General features: G+C 34.5%; 1 protein-coding gene across 1 annotated transcript in view; it reads left to right on the top strand.

Moving 5' to 3' along the window:
• Positions 1–19,485, top strand: part of Cbl (E3 ubiquitin-protein ligase CBL) — a 123,488-nt gene that overhangs the window by 51,220 nt on the left and 52,783 nt on the right. The window contains exon 6 of the mRNA XM_067787806.1: positions 2,296–2,427. Coding sequence (XP_067643907.1) covers positions 2,296–2,427 — 132 coding nt within the window. The remainder of the gene's footprint in view (positions 1–2,295; positions 2,428–19,485) is intronic.

Consider the following 19,485-nt stretch of genomic DNA (forward strand, 5'->3'; position numbering starts at 1 on the left):
TTTACAGTTATTTTCCATCTGCAGTAAACATCCTTTGAATTAGTTGACTAACCTGCATTCATTTAGACAGGAATCATTTCAAACGCATTTACCCAGAATTTACAATAAGTAATTTACTTTAACCTTTTATCTCAATTCAACGTCGATGTTACTTAGATCCTTTTGGTTCTAAGCCCTTCATATCAGTTTTATTTTTCCTTTGAGCTTAAGGCCTATTTTTATAAATAAAACACTTGATTTTGTGTTTAATTATTTAATTTATTCGATATTGCGACCTTAGTCTAAGGTCATCATCAGGACTGCAAGAAACAATACAAAAACACTAATAAATTTATCAAATATTAACATTTTTGACATAAGTCATTTTCACATTTAAACAGCATATAAACAACATATAAAAAATATAAATATATTTAACATAAATCATCAGCACAACTTACGTTATAAGCAATGCTTTACAGACTGAAATGCGAAAACAAAATAAATTAAGAAATAGCGACGATTCAAACAAAGAGTGTGCATAAATAAATGAAGTCCCGTAATTGTAAACAAAAATTTTATAAAAACAATAATACATTAAGCGGCGAAAAAAAAGCATGCAGAAAAATTGATCACAGCAGTGTAGTGTTGTTGTTGGGAGAGCTCAAGAGTGGCTTTTGTGCTTTATTATTAGGTTGCGGTAGGCGTAGGCACAGTGTTCAGTGTCTGCCTTAAAATTCATACGTTTATTATTAGGGGTGTCAACTATGTGTAGCATTTCTAACGTGAAGCGTTTATTATAATTTGATCACCTAAAGTAAACACATTTGATTCAAATATGAATCCAAAATGTGATTGAAAAACAATATTAAATTTTTGATCATCAAAAGTATTCATATTTCATTATTCTTTTTGTTGATTTTTATGAAATATTAAAATCTAATCATCAAAGGATTTCAAAAATGATTCCAAAAAGTAATCGAAAAATGCTTTTCAGCTTTTCATCATCAAAAGTATTCATATTTGATTATTTCTTTTGTTCACTTGTATGATAACTCATTATTTAGTCAGAAAGAGTAACAAATTGTACTGATATGTAAAGAAATTCAAAATTGAATCACCTAAATGCTGAGTGGGATGTATGTAAGTACCCTACGCGTATGAATACTTAAATAAAATAATTTAAAAAAATTTTTAAGTTGAACGGTTTTATTGAAAACAATACTTACATGAAGTAATAATAATACGAAAAGCTAGAAAATAATTAGGTAGGTCCTAGGTACTAGTCATCACACTCCTTATCAATCTAGGGCGTTGATTAGACAATTAAATAAAAGCGTTGCGCGCCTGAAATTTCTAAAAATGTGAGGCGTAGCATAACCTGATTAAGGTTCATTTGGTTTTACTTATGACTATCAATAGAAATATGACGCGTCAAACGCTTTTATTTAATTGTCTGATCAACGCCCTAGATTGATAAGCAGTGTGATGACTAGTACCTAGGACCTACCTAATTATTTTGTAGCTTTTCGTATTATTATTACTTCATTTAAGTATTGTTTTCAATAAAACCGTTTAACTAAAATTTTTTTTTTTAAATTATTTTATTTTCAAGTTTTTAGTCGTTATTTAATTGCCTATTATTTCTCATTCTATTTAGTTCATTTAGTGACTCATTATTACAAGGACTCTTTCCTGACAATTTGTTACAACCTAAGTCCTCAATACATAATCCTTCAAAAGACTTTACTCGACTCTGTGCCACGTATGCTTGTCCCTCCTCCAACTCCAAAATATTTTGATGTCACTTCTACCGGACTGTATGCAATATTTGTTCCAAATATGAGCCAAATCGGGCATCAAAGGTCGCTTTCTATTCATGTATGTATTATGTGTTCCAAATATGGACCAAATCGGACCACAAATACGATTTTTGTGAATATCTCGATCCTTGCGCCACCTAGCGGCGATTTTTTTCATAGGTCGATTTCTATTCTTGTATGTATTATGTGTTCCAAATATGAGCCAAATCGGACCACAAATACGATTTTTGCGAATATCTCGATCCTTGCGCCACCTAGTGGCAATTTTTTTCTTATTATTGCATTGTCATCGGGTTCTGAGCTATATTCCAAGTTTCAAGCTTGTAGCTTATCGGGAAGTTAATTAAATTTCAATTACAAAATTCTTTCACAACGGCCGTCAAGTCAAGCTAAATAAAACCGTTTAAAAAAAAGATAAGCGAAGCAAAAGTTGGTTTAAATGACCAAAAAAAATAGATATTTATTTATATATGTTTGTTTGTTTACTTTGTAGGGCTGTCCATTTTGTCGAGCGGAAATCAAGGGCACCGAACAAATAGTAGTGGATGCATTCGATCCACGTAAGCAGCACAATCGCAATTCGACGAATGGACGTCATCAAAATACGGATGAGGATGACACAGAGGTATAAATATTAAGTCATAACACATATTAGACTTTAAAAGATGCTGCGCTTTGCGAATAACCTAGCCAAAATAAAAAGTAATACGTAGTATTCAACAACCAATCGACATTCAAACTCAATATCATAACCAATCATTTGTTCGCCATATGTACAGTAATGTATGCTCATCAATCATTCTTGCATTCATTATAACTCGTCCTAAGTTGCCTTCTCTTTATGCATTTACATGTAGATTAGGGTGGTCATTATAAATCAAATACAATTTTTTTTCAGTCTCGCTCACCCCTTCAGATGGTAATAGCTTGGTCACAAATATCACATATACATTTTGGTCCCGATTGCAGACAATTAAAGGGTACAATTTATTTGTGATATTTTTGACCTAGGTATTGCGTTTATTTGATTAATAAGGATCGCCCAATGTAGATTTATAAAAAAATGATTTGTTTGTATAATTATAAGTTTGCATGTGATCTCCAAACGTAAAAAGTTCATTTTCCCAAAATTAACTATGTAAACCATCGTAAATTTTATTATTGTCCTGAGCATAACTTACTAAGTGTTATCAATATGTGACCCGGCCTATGAAAAGGTGGCTTATGACCCAAAAAAAAAAAGAAAACTACTAAGAAACTGAAGAAATGCATTGTTTATCTTTAACAGCTGTTTCTTGCAATTTCTTTTTTGAGTCATAAGCCACCTTATAGGCCGAGTCACATTTATTGAACTGGTCTTACATATTAAGCTTATTCTAAGACAAGTATTTCACTAGAAAAAATGTTGATTGGTTGTTTTATATTGTTGTTGGTAATTGAGTGGATGCATAGTTTTGTTTAATAAAATGAACGTATTCATAAATATTTCTGTAAATAGTTGCTGTTATATCTATTTATTATATAAACACTAAAAGCGCCTATTAGCATTTCCCCGTTATTATTTATTATTTTTTAGTTAGCTCGTGTTAAGTTTAGCATATATTATGTCTTAAGCTATTTGCATTTTATTTACAGTAATAGCTATTTCAAGGCATACATTTGTAAATTCATATTGAAGAATATGTTGTTATAATTTCTGTAAAAAAAATTTTTTTTTTCAACAAATCTAGTTGTAAAAAATATATTAAAAAAAAAAATTATAGAAAGAATTGTGGTTTTAGAAATGTGATTGCATTTAATGATGAATACTTAATTTTCAGGCGATATTTTTGTGTTTGTCCTTAAGAATTTATAGAAAATTCATAATGAAGGCGGATTTAATTCCATTTTCCATACAAATTGCATTTGAAAATTTAACTTTTGTTTTGATTAAATTTTTCGGACATTTTTTTAAAATTAGTTGAGGATAACGTAATACACACACACACACACAAGTTCAAAAAATTAAAAGTTGCTAATATTAATTTTTTCACGCGTAATTTTTCATAGAAACATTTTTATGGCAAGTGTCATGAGCTATAAAAGCTGTGCAATAACTAATTTTACCCTTACATCTGTATGTGCATCTTAAGTTGGAGTTAACTAAACGTTTAAATTTTCATTTTTCGCCATTAACGTTTATTTTCTATAAAGAGCCTAATTTAGGTCACATACATTTGTAAATTCATATTGAAGAATATGCAACATAGGGAGTATAAGGGACTTTTTGGTACTTTTCGTAATTTCTGCCCCATTTTAACAGATAAAGCTTCGAATTTCAAACAATGCTTACATATATTACAAAAAATGTTGTCTAAAAAAATCGTAGAGATCGGTCATATACATATATAACTTATATCACATGTTTGCAACGCATCAGCAAAAATAAACTACGGTTTTTGAGGTTGCGTATTTGCCATGACGTAGCAAATGCAAAGCCGTATATAATTTTTTGGAGAATGCAATGCGAAATATCTATTGCTTTTGGAATGCAATCCATAAAGCATGTTTTTCGATCCAAATTGTGTTGTATATTTACAGGCGCGCATCAACAGAGCCTAGTTACATTGGATTTTTAGCAGCGCTCTATTTAGCATGCCTCCGGTGTTCACTACTACTTACTTATTACTTACTTAACCGTTTAAACGTGTCATACTCTTATCTACATTGAAATGCATAAATCATACATAAATATCGCACGCTTGCCTATTAAGCATTTACGTCAGTCATGTGTGACGATTGAGCATAAAATAAGCCATCTGTTAAGCAACGAATGCAATGGTGCTGAGCAAATTGCTTGCAATGAAAACGTGGCAAGTGCATAAATACACAATATGCAAATAAATAGCAATGTACACACACATATGCATATCGCATATGGCTTGTGGATGAATGTAATGATTCTGCTGCAGCTTATGCCATCACATTTGCGTTTGCAGCTGAATTGCACAATTTCCAACTTAATTACGCGTATTTTTTTCTGCTTATATTATTGAAATGTTCACCTAGTATTACGTAAGCAAACCCCCTTCCATTCTTCTAATAGCCTGAGTCCGTTACGAAACTGTAATGTACTTAATTTTGCATTGTTTCGTATCAAATGTTTTAGTACGTCTCGCCAAAAATATTCGTACCTCGTAAAAGAGTTAAAAGGCATACAATTCAAAAACCACAATTCTAAATTTTGTTAATAAGAAAAACCAACATGTCTACATATATTCATTCACTACAAATTTAGTTTAATTTAATTTGTTATAGAATTTTTTACTTACACCAATTAGTGTTTTATGAAAAAAAAGCCTCCAAAGATAAATAAGTAGCACTATTTAGAGATATTTAAATCAAAAACACATATATATTAAGGTGTTTAATTTTCAGGCGATATTTTTGTCTTTGTCTCCCTTAAGAATTTATAGAAAATTCATAATGAAGGCGGATTTAATTCCATTTTCCACACAAATTGCATATGAAAATTTAGCTTTGTTTTTATTAAATTTTTCGGAAATTTTTTTAAATTAGTTCAGGGGAACGTAATACACACACACACACACACACACACAAGTTCAAAAATTAAAAGTTGCTAATATTGATTTTTTCACGCGTACTTTTTCATAGAAACATTTTTATGGCAAGTGTCATGAGCTATAAAAGCTGTGCAATAACTAATTTTATCCTTACATCTGTATGTGCATCTTAAGTTGGAGTTAACTAAACGCTTAAATTTTCATTTTTCGCCATTATCGTTTATTTTCTATAAAGAGCCTAATTTAGGTCACGAAAATAAAATATTGTCATTCACACATGTCGCATCGATAAATTATTGTAATTAGATACATAAGTATTGCATGCACATAACAATAATTTTCATGCTTATGTTCACATACATACATATGTATAAACCAGGATAACTAACTCGGCTTTGTCAACTCGGGGGTTTTTCCATATTTTTGAAATACTATTTTATCAAATTCCGTTGAAACGATGATTGTAATACCTAAGTGTTAACCATAAAATTGAAATTGTTAGCCAACTTGAGGTCCAAGCAAAATTTGTGATAGTTTGTAGATAATTTGTCCAACCACTACCTTTTTTGGAAAACTTATTTTTCCAGGACTTGGACCTAGAATACTACCTCTATACCATGGCGTGGAAGTTAAAAATTGAGAAAATTCTATAAAAAATTGAATTTGGAGTGGTTAGTGAGGGTCTTTATAAAAAGTGTTTGTTCATCAAGTCATCAAGCTCAAGTGGGTTAGAGGGCTTAGAATATTTCCGCGGCAAGGCATGCTTGCTGTAAAAACCGACTAAAATCCACAGACCCGAAGTTTGAGGGGTCAAATAAATCGTTCTCGCGGCAATCGGGCTCGTACGCCATGGTATTGGTACTGTAATATACCGAATTTTTCTACAACAAAAACTTTTTGTTTTTTCGCGATGTGTCACTTCGCGCTTTATCTGCTGTTACTCAGAAATGGATGAACATATGAAAAAAATATTTCACACAAGACCTTTGGAGAATTTAAAAATGTTCACCATTGTTTTGAACACAAATACTGACTTTGGAAAAATCTCAAGCTTTCGACGTTAATAGGAGACAATTTTTATTTGATATAAATTTACAAATTTATTAACATATTTAAAAGGTTTCGGTGCTAATGTTCCTTCGATTGAAATAACTGTTGTAGTTTCGGTGACATATGTACCTTGCTGACAATAATAAAAAATTTCGTGATTTAAAAATTGAAAGAACTTTTTTTTGGAAATGATATTTTTTGAATAACTCAAAAATCGGGTTTGGAGAACAAGTCGAGTAATTGTACAACCTAGTACATATGTACATATACAAGTACTTTTAATTTAGATTAATTTGCACATTTAACACTAGAATACATACGAGGCGCACTATGACTAGACATTTGTATACTCAACAGTCCATCGTAGACGTTCTATTCTTAACTGTAGCAAGTCCAAATTCATTTTAATTGTTCCCGTCAGGAAATGAACGAAATTTGAAAATAATTTCTTATAGTTTTGGTGTGGCAGAAAGAAATCAACATAAATATTAGTATATCGCATTTTCCCAAAATCAAATTTACTGTGGACTTGTATGGGTAATGGCTAAACACGTATTTAGTTCAAATGCATAGCAAACCAGTAGGTAAAGCACGACAATGCGACCATCGATATTTGCATTTTTTAACAACTTTTTTCTGCAAGGATTTATTTTGCTCCCAGTTTATTTGTCAAATTAGAAACTACATACATATATCATACGTATGAGCATCAAAGTAGAGCGTATCATTAGCAAGTTCGATCGGGTGCACGCACAAAATGTACGACTCTTATAACCGGCTCTCCAAAGCCGTGCTATGTTTAGGTTTTTATAAGAAACGTGAGTGCCAAACATTACTTCATGAAGTTAGAAACTTGCCTTTGGTTTAATCTGCAATTGCAGTAGTTTCCGAGCAACATTCCTTTCATGGAAAATGTAACGATTAATGTTTCCCACTGGGTAATTTCGTTTTATTTTCGATATGAAAAAGAAATTGATTGGAAGTTGTCTGTGCTCCACTGAAATGAGTTTTTTTGCACTAATCTGAAGCTGAAAATATTTTCACTACCAGCTAAAAACAGTCTCACTACCACTAAAGCTGGGTGAGGCTGATATTTAATACCACTAAACTGTGAGTGAAGGCTGGTGGATTAATGCACTACCCCAAACTATGTGCTGGCCTACCATGCCCATAGTTTCAGGTTCAAGTGAAGCGACAACAAACATAAAAAAAAAATTCCAACCTCGTCGTCCCTCGGTTGTGGTTTCGGCAAGCCCTGCGGGTGTGTTTCCACAATGTTAAGCTTTTTAGTGAAAATTTATCAGCATAGGGAGATCCCGTTATGTGGAAAGTAATGAGTGGCTGGAACGATCCGTCACATCATACTACTTTAAGATTATATTAAAAAAAATATATTTAGTTTTAAATTACATCTGGTCACAGTTAAACGTACGATATATTGCGTTTCATAACAGCACCCTTCTGTAAACAAAAAACAATTTAATTTAAAATACACTTACGGTCAAAAAAAGTCGACGAAAATTGTTTCCCTCTGTCAGTACTTCTACGGCCAATACAGCTCCGCTAAGAACGTTTTTAGATCTTGTGGTCAATATTGATAATACCTCAGTTCATTTGGTGATATGTTGAGACAAAAAAGTTAGTAAGCGCCTAGCAGTTTTCGTAAAAGAATCGATATTTAATCAAAGTAATAGTGTTATCCTTAAGAAAGAAATTTACATAAATGTCTACAAACCGCAAATAACCCGAAATATGAACAGCGTAGGCGAAGAACATTGCAAATAAATCATCCTTTAGCAGATTCTGGACGAAATATATAGAATCGGAGATTTTATCGCGTCATTTTGAAAGCGGATGACCACGAAAGGCCACTGAACGCGATGATAAGGATATCATCAAGATATTTCTTCTGAACACATTTAAAACTGCTGCAGAAATTGCCATTGAGTTTAAGGAAAGTATAAAAATGAAAATTAAAATCGCAACGGTACATCGTCTCTTGAGGAAAAATAATTTGTTGGCCCATGGCTATAAAAAAAAAACACGCTTGCCACCACAAGAAAGCGAACCCGCGCGCTAACTGGTATTACGAAATCATAAATTGGACAGGGAAAGATTGGCTATGATTCCTATTCTCTTATGAGTGCATAATAAATTTTATTCAGTTAAAGTTCGCGATGTATAGTAAGTCCCAAATATCCAGAAGATTGATTCAAAACTGCGTTAAGGCAACAGTGAAGGATTGTCCGTATATAATGGTGTGGTATGCATTAAAAACCGTGAGAGTTGCTTAGATTTTGTTAATGGGGAGTTAAGCTAACTCCGCCGCCTACATTCACAGCATTCAAGACGGTATCTCACCAAGAATTGTGGGGCTAATCGAGCACGGTAATCTGAACGCAGCTATGAATCCATATTTTTGTATTTTAGGGCTAACCATGCATTACAAAACTTAATTGAATATATTTATTTTGCGCCAATCAGATAATATGACTCGTCCCCAGTCGCTCCGAGGCCAGTTTCTTTTTTCGCAGAACCAGCTTTGTGAGGCGGAAGGATTTTTGTAGTAAGAAGCTGGTTTTATTCTAGCCAGGGACTATCTAATTATTTTACCTCAAGTGACGGCGAACCAACAATATTGTAACGAATTTACTGCAATTCCTCTTATTTGCAACCTTCTACTAACGTTCGAATCACTAAACTGTTTGAATAAATAACTCCACTATTCAATAATGCAAAATGACCTTTATACTTCACAATAACATTTGTCTTCGCAACTAATAGCTTGCTTAAATCAAACTGATTGTCGCGCCTCTACTGTTGCTGCCTTTTATACTCTGTGATTTCCTCGTTGCATCTTCTAGGCGCTTCCAGAATTTACTTAGTTACTGCTATAAAATTATAACTACAGATGCACGTGTATAGCTTCTCATATGCGCGTGTATTTGTGAGCGGCACTTCTGCAATTATAATTACATACTTTTGGGAGCATCTCACACAAGATATCTGCATGTGTTTGTGCGTTGCTTCTCCGCTGCGTGTACGTACATATGTGTAGACATAATGATTGAATTATTGATGTGCATACTGCTTAGAATCGGCTTGGAGATGATAGTATCCCTTAGAGCTGCTAATATTCGTTACACTGCCCTCCACCTAAGTCTGGTCGTCCAGATCAGACAAATCTCTCGATCTAAACGCCGCTAGCATCTCCAAATATACCACTCTTCTACTTCGTCGTTTCCCAATGGTTTGTATGCGGTAGATGGTGTCACTGATCTTCTTCACAACTTTGTGCGGGCCTTCCCAACTGCACCGAAATTTGGATGGAACACCTTTCCGCAGGTGAGGGTTGTATAGCAGTACCAAATCTCCCTCCACGAAACCTTCCGAATTATTGTACTCATCGTACCTGCGTTTCATCTTACTACTCATTATCCTGGAACGTTCCCCCGCACTCTGTTGTTTGGCCAATGAACTACTTCGCAGAGCTTGCGCTTGACGGATTGGCTTCGCATAATCAGCATCGTTCCCACGTTTCACAGCAGTGGTGCGCCCTGGTTTGAAACTACCCTCGCATTCCTTCTGGGAAATTCTTTCCTTCGTTTTCGTGCGTCCCTTTGGTTTTGTCAATGCCAGTGTTTCTCTCGCAGGTACTTTTGATTTCGCTTTATTTGGCCCATTCGATCCATCAACCTTTACCGTTGACTTCCGTGGTGTTTGTCGAGTCTTCTCCACCAGCACTCGCTTACTGCTGAACCCTTTTTCCAAACTGAATTTAAGTGGCACATCCTGGTTCTCATAACGCATCACCCTTCTCTGCATATCGATCTTGATGTCACGGTCAACCAAGAAGTCCACTCCCAATATGACTTCATCAACAATCTCCGCCACAATGAATTTGTGTAGAACCATGACCTTCCCAATTAAGACTTCACATATTACTTCTCCCTGGACTTGGTTAAACTCGCCTGTGACCGTACGCAACCTTGCTCCAGGTAATGGCTTTACTCTCCTATTGACCAAATCAGATCGGATTAAGGAGTGAGATGCGTCCGTATCTACAGTCAGTACACGCTCCTTGCCATCCAGCTTTCTTTTGACGGCAAGACTGCTCGATTTTCTTCCAATTTGCGAGATAGATATCACAGGACATTCAACAGCTGGAGCTAGCTCACGATCTTTACATCTGGCACGCTTTTGCTCATCTCCTCCAGCTTTGCGTTTACGGCCACCCAAGTTGGAACTACCAGGGCCGGTGCTGCAATGACGAGCAATGTGACCTGGGTTACCGCACTTGAAACATTTGATTGCACCATTATTCCTCTGTTGCGTTCCTTTTAAAGCTTCTAAAATTGCGTCTACCCACTCTGGCCTTTCTACTTCCACACGGCGTGCTTTGAAAACTGGCTTACACAGAAGCGGCGCTGTTTCCTGAATCAGAGCATGTGATACCGTTTCTGCGAATGTAGGTTTTGGGTTTGCGTATGTTGCTCGCTTCGTTTCGATATCCCGTATTCCATTAATAAGGATCTGGATTTTTACCCTTTCGATATATTCCACGGGTGCGTCCGCATTTGCAAGATGAGTCAATCTTTCAATTTTGAAACAAACTCCTGCAAAGTCTCATTCGCTCTTTGGTGACGGTTTTGCAACTCAATTTGGTATATCTGTTTTCTATGCTCGCTTCCATAAAGTCTCTCGACAGCGGCCATCAATGCTTCATAGTTGTTCCGCTCTCCTTCAGGAATCGTTTGTAGGATTTGGGCTTCTGGCCCCGTCGATGCTACGGATAAGGCTGCCACTTTATCTTCAGCATTCCAGTTGTTCACTGCTGCGGTCTTCTCAAACTGTAGCTTAAAGACCTGGAAAGGAACAGAACCGTCAAAGGATGGTGTTTTTACCTTTGGATTGCTTGATGAAACAGCTGGACGATTTAATTGCAACTCCTGTATACGACCTCTCAAATCATCCACCTCGGCTTCGATTTTTTGCTCAAACTGCGTTATTTTCTCATCCATACGCGCTTCGAGTTTTGATGATATACGCGCCTCTTGCGCTTCGAGTTGTACAGTTATGTGTGCCTCTTGTTCTTTCAGTTGTGTTTCCATCTTTGATGTTATTCGTGTCTCTTTGGATTCCAGTTGGGATGCCATATTTGTGGATATTTGTGATGACATTTCTGTTATGCGTGTTTCCTGGGTTCCCATTTTTGCCGATATCTGTAATAACAAAGCCAATATCGCATTATTCTCGCCGCTTGTGACTGGACTCGGACTTCCGTTCTTCTCTTCAATTTTTGTTGTTGTCTCGTCAGGATGAAAGACATCATCGTCCACATTAATTCCTTGCGACTCCATAGCGTCTCGTAGCCGTGCTTGAAGTTTGATCTTATTGCCGGTTGTATTCAATCCACGGGCTTCCAACTCCTTTTTAAGTTGCTGTATCCTTAATTCACTTAACTTTGCCATGTCCAAGTTGTATTCGAAGTCTTCGGAATTTATTCAACAATTCCTCTTCTGACACCAATTGTAACGAATTTACTGCGATTCCTCTTGTTTGCAACCTTCTACTAACGTTCGAATTACTAAACTGTTGAATAAATAACTCCACTATTCCATAATTCAAAATGACCTTTATTAAAGTACTTCACAATAACACTTATCTTCGCAACTAATAGCTTGCTTAAATCAAACTGATTGTCGCGCCTCTACTGTTACTGCCTTTTATACTCTGTGCATCTTCTAGGCGCTTCCAGAATTTACTTAGTTACTGCTATAAACTTATAACTACAGATGCACGTGTATGGCTTCTCATATGCGCGTGTATTTGTGAGCGGCACTTCCACAATTATAATTGCATACTTTTGGGCATACATGTTAAATTCCAATTAGAATTAGCAATTGATGTAATTGGTTTATATTATCTAATTCATTAAACAATTAGAAATAGTTCAACTAATTCCCATTAGATAATTGAAATTTTTATTCTAATGGTAAATCTAATTGCAATTAGGTGCCATTAGCAATAAAATTGGCTTACTTTTTCAATTAGAAATCTAATTGATTTCTGCTAATGCAATTAGATATTCAATTAGCTCGAATTAGAATCAATTATTTATATTTATTTACATCATTATTCGTTCACTTCAATAATTCTTTGAAAAAAATTTATTTTTATCAAAATAATTGATTCTAATTCGAGCTAATTGAATATCTAATTGCATTAGCAGGTCATTTAGATTTCTAATTGTAAAGGTACACCAATTTTTTTGTTAATGGCAACTAATTGCAATTAGATTTACCATTGGAATAAAAATTTCAATTATCTAATGGGAATTAGTAGAACTAATTCTAATTATTTAATGAATTCGAGAATTTCGTAAATGAAGGTTAATTAGCAATCATTAGCATTATCTAATCATTACTTAACATCTATGCTTTTGGGAGCATCTCAGATAAGATATCTGCATGTGTTTGTGTGTTGTTTCTCCGCTGCGTGTACGTACATATGTGTAGACATAATGATTGAATTATTGATGTGCATACAAGTCACTGCTTAGCATCGGCTTAGAGATGATAGTATCCCCTAGTGCTGCTAATATTCGTTACAATATTATAGTTTTCATGTTTATACTATCCTTTGATTTCGCGGAAGTTTCTGGAACAGTTTTAAATGTATTCGGAAGACCTATTGTGACAATATTCCTATTAACGCGTTCAGTGGCCTTGAATGGTCGACCACTTCGATAACGAGTAGATAAAGTGATCTATTCAATATATTTCGTCCATAATTTCCATAGGGATAATTCATTATAAATGGTCTCCGTCGACTCTCTATATTTTCCGTGATTTGTTCTTTTTAGACAATTATGTTAATGTTTTATCCAAGAATGAAACTATTATATAAAATACTAGCTTATGCCAGTGGGTTTTACCCCACGTTACTATACAAATATGCAGGCTACGCGTAACTGACCATGGGTAAAACATGAGTTGGTAAGATTGACTTCTGATACAGCTAATGAATGTTGTTGTTTGATATATTCATATTTGTAACAGGATTCCCCTCGTGTAGGTGAGGTTGGCAATTGAGTTGCAGAAACCCTAAAGCTATAAAGGTTTGTATTGCGCTCATCAATCCCTTGATTCGCAGCTAATGATCGTCCTTGAGCTTCATTGATAGGGATAGGAAATTTGAGGCATTTAATTGAAAAGACAAATCTATCGGTATCAATGGAAAATTCTTGGTTTTAAACTTTTTTGTTTTCGAAATTTTTCGATAAAATGAATTGCTTCAATGACATTCGTAAAAGTTTTGTGATGAAAAGCCTTGTCCCACTACATAAGCGTGGAGAATCGAAATAACGAAGCATATTTCTGATGGCTCAAAAGAGCAAATAAACTCAATCGGATATGCACAGCTTGGGACTCTTCCACAACTGTGTTAATAGAGTGATATGTTGTCTTGGTTCAAGTGATATTAACATCCCCATTTTATGGTGCCTAAAATGCCTTTTCTCAAAGCCATTTATAGTTTGTAAAGATAGATTCAATATTTGGAAGAAACATTAGCTATCAAAGCTTCAGATGATGTCATAATTTCTCAAAAACTTGCAGGAAAAGAAATCAAATGTGTTAGTAAAGAAATAGGAATTTTGCCATAATTAATTTCAAGAAGTTGTTTAGTAAAGCTGCTGCTAAAGTGTTTCCGCCAAATTGCCCTCAGATTTCTAAAGAGAGTAAATTTTTGTACGTAAAGCCGTCTATAGCGAAAAAGAACGCATTTACTTCAAATGCGGCTGCTCCAGCAAGTAACAGGAAAGCACCACCTTTGGGATGGTCATTACACCTTAAATTCTTAGGGGTTTGGTCTAAAACTTGCAGCGACTGTTTATGAGTCATAGTGCACACATCGCACACCCTCACTTTGGCCTGACCGTTTGCTTATGTTGCACATTATCAGATGTTTGCAGACAGTGGTCGGTTAAATGCGGAGTTGTACGTCCACCACACAAAGGGTATCCGCGGTATATGAGAAAGCAACTGCCATAGTGATTTCTATTTTTGCTCTTACATCAATTAATATCAAATTAAACAGAAATGTATTTTTTCCGGTTCCTCCAGGCGTATTCAAAAATACCAACCCTACAGATAACATAAAAGAATACTAAAGGAATAACAGCCAAACCCAACTCTGTAATCAAACTTTACGTGTTGAAATACGTAAGTTTTTAAGGCAGCCATAGCTCTGAAAGTTCCATGTGTCTTGTTTTTTTCAATTCCATAGGTTACTGGGGTGGGGTGCGATAAAGCCATGCGAGATAACGCCATATGGCCTTATCACTCAATTCAAAGAGAGATAAAGCCATATTCGCGCCAAAATTTCTGTATGGCTTTATTTCCAATTTCAAAGAGCGATAAGGGCATATGGCGTTATCTCGTATGGCTTTATCTCTCATATGATTTTCCCTTTTACGGAATATTTTCGGTGCATTCGTGAAGAGTTGATATTACCTTATAACTCTTATGTTTATTGTTATGTTAGCCAATCCAACACCGGCTGCGCCATGTACAGTAATTCTGCGTAGAACACCTTTCTGCATAGGCGGCCTTGGGCCTCGCTTGTTTCAACTTCTCATATGAGAGATAAGGCCATATGGCTTTAACTCACAATTGACAAAAAAAAAATATGGCATTATCTCTCAATACGAAGCGTGATAATGCCATATGGCTTTACCTCGCAATTGGATGGGAGATAGAGCCATATGGCGTTATCTCGCATGGCTTTATCGCACCCCACCGGTTACTGGTGCTGTTAGGACTTAACGCCATATAGCTCCTTACCAATTTTCATTATTCCATTTGTGTGGGAGGTGCCACGCCCCTTCTTACTCACCCCTTATTTTCTTAGTGGTGTTAGGGATTGATCCAATTTAACTCTTTACTGGATTTCAATTTTCTTGCATGAATACTTCCAGAGTTATTCTGTATCAAACATTCCATTTGTATGGTAGGAGCCACCCCCTTTTTTATATTGAAGTTATGTTTAGCCTATGACCATCTTTGGAAGGTTTCTAGTGGGTTGTGTAAATTTGGACCGATCACAACGTCCATCCGTTTAGGACGCAACTCGACCTATACCTACATACATACATAATTTGAATTTTATATATATGGATAGATAGATAATTGATTTTACGAAGATATCTAGGGACTTTCTAACTTTCTCGCCTTAAGATACCACATAATAAGTTAAGGTACTATCGATGATACCACAATAACTAAAAAGTTTCGTTACGCAGCTGCAGTGGCTGTAGAAACGCCGTAACAGGGAACAAAAATTCCTCGACTTTTTCTTTGACGTTCGCGATGAAGCCCCTCTTAATATTAAAATTAAAAGCTACTTATTTTTTGATGTCTTGGACAATGTTCTTCACTGTATCTGGACAATTTTTTCACTGACTTTCCCCATCCAGTTCATGTGTGTGGATAAGTTTTTGGGACACTTATTTGCAATTTACGGTTATTCAGCCAGTGTGAGAATTTTTAACCACGCTTTTTAACCAAATTTTCAGAATAAGCGGGCGATTTACAAACGAACTGGCTGGTGGAGTCTGGTGAACTTTGTTGTGGTGTACTGGTGAATGATTTTCTAGCAGAACAATAACAAATTGAACAAATCAATAAGACTGTTAATTTTTTTAAATTAATATTTTTTTTACATATGGGGGTATAATCTTGCATGTGTGCATTAAAACAAAGAACGTATTCGCTAGTTTAGAATGAAAATATCTTCAAAAGCTCATTAATTCTTAAACATCTGAAGAAAAATAACATTAAACAAAAATTACCGGACGGATTACATAATAATTTTTTTTTTGATAAAGAGGCATTTTTTTTAACTCCAACGAAAGTAATATTTCAAAAGTTTGTAGCCATCATGCTCTGGCTACATACGATTAACATTTTCTAAAACAACATTCTTTGAGCTCACGTTTCAATTGCTAATTTCTACGTAAATGGTGGGTTTCTCAAGGTCTGGTTGTAAAGTTTTGGGTCCACAAAGGACCAACTCCCTGTTGTTGTTGCCGTTGCGTGCCTTTCCCCGATAACAATGTATCCATTCGATAACTTAGCCATTTCCAATAGAAACGATGTACTTATCTTCATCACATCAGTTTGGATTAAGCAAACAACTAATTTACAGAAAACTTAGCTCTCTAAAAGTTTTATTAACTATTGATCAACTGCGCTCTAAACTAGTGATAACGGTCTTAGTTAGGCCTTATATTAAATAGAAACATTTTATTTTTTATTTTTAGGGAGAAATGCTCAGTGCTAACACAACATAACATAACTACGCTCCACAGGATATTTAAGTATGCATAAATATTTGATTAATAACATGTTACGCTAATGTTGAGTAACTGCAAATCTACATGTGAAATATATATCGTTAGCTTGAAGGCCCGAACACAAGATTTTGAGAATTTTTTTCCGAAGGATGTTTCAGATTTTCTTTCATATAAAAAATGTGCCACGCTTTGTGTGTAGGAAAATCTAAAACAATGTTCGGAAAAAATAATCTTCAAAAATCAATGCAAATTTTGAGAGACCAATGTACTTGTACGCTGATAATCTTAAATTGATTGGGCTAAAAATAGAAAACTGCATACCTAAAAAAAAATTCAGAAAGCCCCAAATGTAAAGCTCGAAATTTCCTTAAAATTTTTCTCGAATTTTTCCAAAACGTTTTTGAGACTTGTTAGCATAGCTTCAGTTACTAAATACATAGAAGTTTTTTCTTAAAATATCAAAAATTAAAAAAAGATGAACTTCATTTATGAAATTTTATAAAAATTGCCACTGCTATTTTTCTGTTCGCTGCTGTATACAAGGGTGGTCCTTATAGACCAAATGAACAATTTTTCCAATCTCACCCCTTAAGACGGTAATACCTATTTTAAATATATGACATATAAATTTTGGTCCCGATAAAAAACGGCTAAGGACCCCCTAATGTGTATACATGATTTTCAGGGTTGGGCATTTCAGCACTATAACTTAAATGCGATGCCCCCTATAAATCCAGAAAAACATTTTGTCAGAAAAAAAATTTTCAGAAAGACAAAATTCCGAAGGAAAAATTAAGAAGTCAAAATTCAGAAAGTCATTAGACGGCAGAAAAAACATTTTTCTCAACACTCAGAAAGTTAATTTATTTGGAAGGTGTTATATTAAAAGAAAAAGTAATACAATCAAGATTTTTTAATTTTATGCAATGGCGAGCATGTAACTAATAAATTTCGACTTCTGAATTTACAATATTAACAAACGCTGGTCGAAACATTTATATTTTTTCTTGAGTTTTCGAAATGGCTCGCCTCCAGCTTAAAACTGTTACAGTTTTGGTTCCATTATTGCCTGTTCGTTTTTTATATTATTTATGAAATTGAAAATGTTAGGTTGTGTCCCAAACGAACTTCGAATGGCGCTGTGCCAACCTTCGATGGAATTATTTGTTCGGGCTTCACGCAATTTGGTAATATTATGCATATTCCATAATTCGATTGAATATAACGCCTTCCTTTGGCGTTGCCGTGTTCCAGGAAGTGGCAATCCAATACATGTTAACTCGAAATAACTCAATAAGTTTTGTATTTCGGAATTACTTATATTGCTTTTCTTCGTTATCCACATAAAATTCCATTTCGAATATCAATCCGAATGCTACAATTACCATTTCCTCGGAACAAATGCAAGAACTAATAAATATTTCAATTTCATCGCGAAAATTGCACAATTTTTATAATTTGTTTGCAGCTCTAATTATTGGATATGTTTCCAAACGTTTTTGGTAAAGCTAAAAAAAACAACCATGAACCAATGTTTCGGGAATATCAAACGGCTGAAAAAAATTTCAGAAGTCGACAATCAGAAAGTAATAAGACATCAAAAAACATTTAATATTTTAATTTTTAAATTTTTTTACCGTCTGATTATATATTGAATTTTGATTTCATAAATTTCATTTCTGAATTTTGATTCCTGAGTTTTGACATCTGAATTTAGTATTTCTGAAAAAATGGTTACTAATGTTTTTTTGAAAAAATATGTTTATGAATTTTTGTTTTGTGAATTTATGGGGGGACCCTAAAATGCACTATTACTAAAAATTTGGGCTATGAAGACCATTAAATAATATTCGGACTATTATTGGGAAATATTCTAGCATATTACTTAAATATTTATAGTATATACCCATATAAATTAGGTTCATTTTTCTCGTTTTAGCGGTAATAAGATTTAACACATGGTGATAGTGAAAACATACAGTGGTAGTGAAGACTACTAGTAAAAAATTATATGGTTTTCTTTTTTGGAAAAAGTGTTACGCTTTTTGTACAAGGGTTCTAAATATATTTTATTCGAAAAACAGTTAAGGGATATTTCGTTCTTTTGTGAAAATTGCTGCCTGCTGGCGTTACACTTTTTACTCTGCATAAAATGACGGTATGACAGTGTAACCCTGCTAAACCAGCTGGCAATTTATTTTCGTAACGGAGGCAATAATTGCTGATGAATTTTTGAATTTTTATTTTTTATTGACAGCACGCTTATGAGAATCAGCTAACACACGGGGTAGCCATTTAAGTTTTTTTCATGCGCTATAAAAGTTCTCACTTTTTAGCGGTTGGAGTAACTCTATTGAGGTTTTACCATGCATTTAAGTAACAATCTTTTCAGAAAAGAGTTTTTAGGACATCAACCCTGATGTTTTTATGCATATAGCTTTTAGCTTGTTACCGAATAAAAGTGCAACATATAGTACCTATAAGCACATTTTTTTTTTATTTCCGAGCCGAGAACACGCTTAAAAGAGCCCCTTTGATCCAATCCAAAGGTGCAAAAACGGTTCGAACCGCTGAACTGTACACTAATTTCTCCAGAATTCAATGCGTGTATTTTCCACATTTACGAATGAAATAAACATAAAAGTCATATCTGTATCCATATAAAGCAGCTGATCCAACCAACCTTATAGAAATCAATAAAAATGGTCAATGG

The sequence above is a fragment of the Eurosta solidaginis genome, chromosome 5 (genome assembly GCF_040869045.1).
Source record: "Eurosta solidaginis isolate ZX-2024a chromosome 5, ASM4086904v1, whole genome shotgun sequence".
NCBI classification, from domain to species: Eukaryota; Metazoa; Arthropoda; class Insecta; order Diptera; family Tephritidae; genus Eurosta; species Eurosta solidaginis.